Genomic DNA, 3860 nt, shown 5'->3' with positions numbered 1-3860 from the left:
GAGATCCGTTAGAGACTCTCCTTGACGTCTCAATAAGGGTGGTCGAGTAGAGCCACGCCTTCAAGACCTAAGCGAGTATCGGTATAGACCCGACCCTTAGGCAAATCTACGTTATAGGGAGAGATCCGTTAGAGACTCTCCTTGACGTCTCAATAAGGGTGGTTGAGTAGAGCCACGCCTGCAAGACCTAAGCGAGTATCGGTATAGACCCGACCCTTAGGCAAATCTACGTTATAGGGAGAGATCCGTTAGAGACTCTCCTTGACGTCTCAATAAGGGTGGTTGAGTAGAGCCACGCCTTCAAGACCTAAGCGAGTATCGGTATAGACCCGACCCTTAGGCAAATCTACGTTATAGGGAGAGATCCGGTTAGAGACTCTCCTCGACGTCTCAATAAGGGTGGTCGAATAGAGCCACGCCTTCAAAACCTAAGCGAGTATCGGTCGAGTAGACTTGGACAAATTTACTTGGTAAGAGAAATGCATAGTAAAAGAGAGCATGCTGAAGCACACAAACGATAATAAGAGATGCCATAGTAACCCGAAAGTAAAATAATACAACATAGTTTGGCCCGAAAGTGACCTAAGGCAAATGGCCGAAACGGCCTTACAGGAAAATAAAACAACATGAGTCCAAATACAACACAATAAATAGTCCAAGTACAACACAATAAATATCAGCTATCCATAGACTCCATGATGTCCTCACTAGTCTGGACGGATCCCGCCAAGATCAAGGTTCGGAAACTTCGCACGGACCTGGCCAAGAGCTTCACGAAAGCCATTATCATACTCAGATACCCCCTGGCTTGTATGTTCAGTGATCCTCATCTGCAGCGCATCTCGCGTTTCCTTGGCAGCGACCAAAAGAGACTCAATTTTAGATTTCTCCTTCCTTAGAGTTTGAAACTTCCTATTAGAGGTTTTCAAGTCCGTCTCCGCCTTCTCCAACTTCTTAGTAGCATGATTATATAAACCCTCTAACTCCTCGCACCATTTCTCAAGATCGCTGACCTTATCTTTCAATGGTTGTAAATTTTGGAGTAAATAATCATGATGGCGACGACAAAGATCCTCGGTGGAGTTAGCTAGAGCACTCATCCAGAAAGAGTAAGCTCTGGCTTGCAGGGAATCATAGATTCCAAGATGATCCATCGTCGCTGCGTCCGCTGAGGTAGTGGCCTGATTCAAAACCTGGTTAAAGGGAAAAGCAACATCCCACAGTGAGGGGTCCGCGGCTCCAGATTTGCCAACCACTAGCTCGGCATGCCAAGTTCCCAATGGAGGCATGTAAGGAGTAGGCTCCGAAACCTCAGGCTCAGAATGTTCCTCGAGGACTTCGGGGGCCATTACCATAGAAGTATTTGGATGACTTCTTTTGGAGCTCGTTTTGGAAGGTGGATCCTTTGAGTGAGCGGTGGAACATCCAATGTGCTCATTTTGTCCAGGGTTGGAGTGAGAGATCCCCTGCACCACAGCTTGTTGAGCCCTAGCAGCACGACGCTCTTCCTTGGTGAGTGGTGCCATCCCGGCTGATCCTGCAAAAAAAAAATGTGTTAAAGTGTTAGCATAATCACGGGCACAATTGATGGGAGGTGCAAACAAGTCTTGTACATATATTAGAAGGGTAGGGAAAGAATAATTACTCAATAACGAGATTAGTTTCTCGCGGTGGTGCTCACTTCCAAGCACTTTCGATGCTGGGACAGGCGTAGCCTGATGCAATAGCGAGATCAACTGGTCATCAACATCAGATTTTGGCAGAGTGCGAAGTTTAATTTTAGAACGAGGATTTTCCGTCCAATATAAAGGAAATAGAGGATCTCCAGACTCGTCATGAAACAATCGGGGATAGTTAGGCCCAGGACGGACGCGGAAGAATTTTTCCTTAAAAGCATGTATTCCTTTCCAGGAAGCATGATATGGTATGACGAGGCGGCGACCAGAAAAGTTACTCAGGCTCACCCATGAGTTGTTGGTACTTTTTTTGGCTAGGAAAAAACTGAAGAATACGTAGGCAGACGGAGAAAAACCGACTCCATGGCAGATGACTTCAAAAGAGCGAAGGAAAGACCACGCTCCTGGATGAAGTTGGGTAGGAGCTACATTAAGGATTCGAAGGATCTCACATTGAAAATCAGTAAAGGGCAGACGAACCCCCAATTTTTCAAAGAAGCAATCATATACATAGGTATAGTATTCCGTCCTTGGGTTAGACGGAGAATGATAGAAAAACTCTCCTTTCTCGCAAGGGAAGATGTCAAAGAAACCTTTCCGGGAGGGCCTGGTTAAATTGTCGTAAAGTTTAAAGATGCTGTTATAGTCATCATAGATGGAGGATTGACGAACTTCCTCGGCCACCGAATCAGGCGCACTTTCTTCCGACATGGCTACGGAGGAAGGAGAGTCAGAAGAGCTAGACGCGGATTGATCACTCATGAAAGATTGAATGCACTAGTTCCTGACACAAACAAATACATAGTTATTATTGGGTGTACGTGGCATATTGCTTGATAGATATATTTATATCATTAAGTAATTAAAAAAAAAAAACTTTTGTGCTCTACCCGTCTCCCTCTTCTCCTACCCGTCCCGTCTCTCCTCTCCTACCCGTCCCCACCCCCCTCTAGCCGGCTCCATTCTTTCTATGTTTTATTCTAAGCAACTAGCTATATAATAGTGCCCAACCTACCATGATTACAACATTCACTTCACATGAAAAAGTTACAAGTTTACTACTTCATTAAAGGAAAGACTACAAAGGACGAGTCTCTCTTACTAGTATTGCAACGAAAATGATGATGAAATTGAGATGTTGTTAAGTGCCGAGAAGAAATTAAAGGAACCAAGCAGTCAAAGGAATGATACTGACTAGAACGAAATCAAAAAGAAGGAGGACCGAACCAATCAAAGTAGTGTGGTTTTCATAGCACTAGTGCATTGTTGTGAACCAACGTCATTATTCCATCTTGGTGGGTGGGTGAGTGAAGTTATAAATGAGAGGGGTTAGTTTACTTTTATTTGATGGTGGGTGAATTGGTTTCCAACGGATAAGACAAAGTACTGTGTATACATAAAAAAAAAATAAAAAAAAACCATTACTTAGCTGCTTTCTCTCTTTCCCACCCGTAATCATACTTTGAGATACATATAATTACACAAAGTGTTAATGAGTGTACTATGCAAAAGTGTACCATACAAATTTCTAACATTATTTAAGTTAGAATTTTGTCTCAAACATCACTACCCCTCCCACCCGTCCTTTTTCCTCTATCACTCCCTCCTACCCGTTCTTTTCTTCTTCCTACCCGTCCCCACTCCTTCTTCTCTCTTCTCACCAACCCGTCCCCACTCCTCTTCCTACCCGTCTTTCTCTTTCTTTCTCCTGACACATCAAAAATTAACACTACCACAATCCTTAATACATGCCTTTTCTCTAAAACTCTCTTTTTTTTTTGTTTCTTCTCAGTTCTTCTATTACAAGAAAATTTAACAAATATGAAGAAATATTCAAGGAGCACAAAGTGGGATTGTGGTAGCAATCTATATGACATATGGGTTAAGCTCATTCTAATGTTATGGCTAACTCACCAAGAACACATTCCATGCCTCATTACACCACAACATACTCGTCCTCTCTCTCTACCCATCCCCTCTAAACATTTCTTGTTTAACATGTTTATTTGTCTCTTCCTCACTTACACTCACATCTTGGCTTTTTTATATTTTTCCACCATCACTATTTTATACTTTGGTTTGCATCACCACCTCATACTTTGGTTTATGGTGAAGCAAGGTTCTAGTAAAAATCAAAAACCAAGAAATCCTTCCTACATGGAGATGAAGAAATCTGAAGGTGCA

General features: G+C 42.9%; 1 protein-coding gene across 1 annotated transcript; it reads right to left on the bottom strand.

Annotated features, from left to right (window-relative positions):
• Positions 1 to 535: 535 nt before the first annotated feature.
• On the bottom strand, positions 536 to 2449 carry LOC146936781 (uncharacterized). The gene is made up of 2 exons (XM_085751408.1): positions 1646 to 2449; positions 536 to 1537 (listed from the first exon to the last, which is right to left on the bottom strand). Exons 1-2 carry the CDS (start codon positions 2436 to 2438, stop codon positions 708 to 710), a joined length of 1623 nt encoding a protein of 540 aa, XP_085607534.1. The 5' UTR covers positions 2439 to 2449; the 3' UTR covers positions 536 to 707.
• Between the last annotated feature and the right edge of the window lie 1411 nt (positions 2450 to 3860).

This window comes from Medicago sativa, chromosome 3 (genome assembly GCF_051527215.1).
Source record: "Medicago sativa cultivar Bolivia chromosome 3, Bolivia_mono, whole genome shotgun sequence".
Taxonomy (NCBI): Eukaryota; Viridiplantae; Streptophyta; class Magnoliopsida; order Fabales; family Fabaceae; genus Medicago; species Medicago sativa.
Note: the sequence above shows the minus strand (reverse complement) of the source record. Positions and strands in the feature narration are given on the sequence as shown.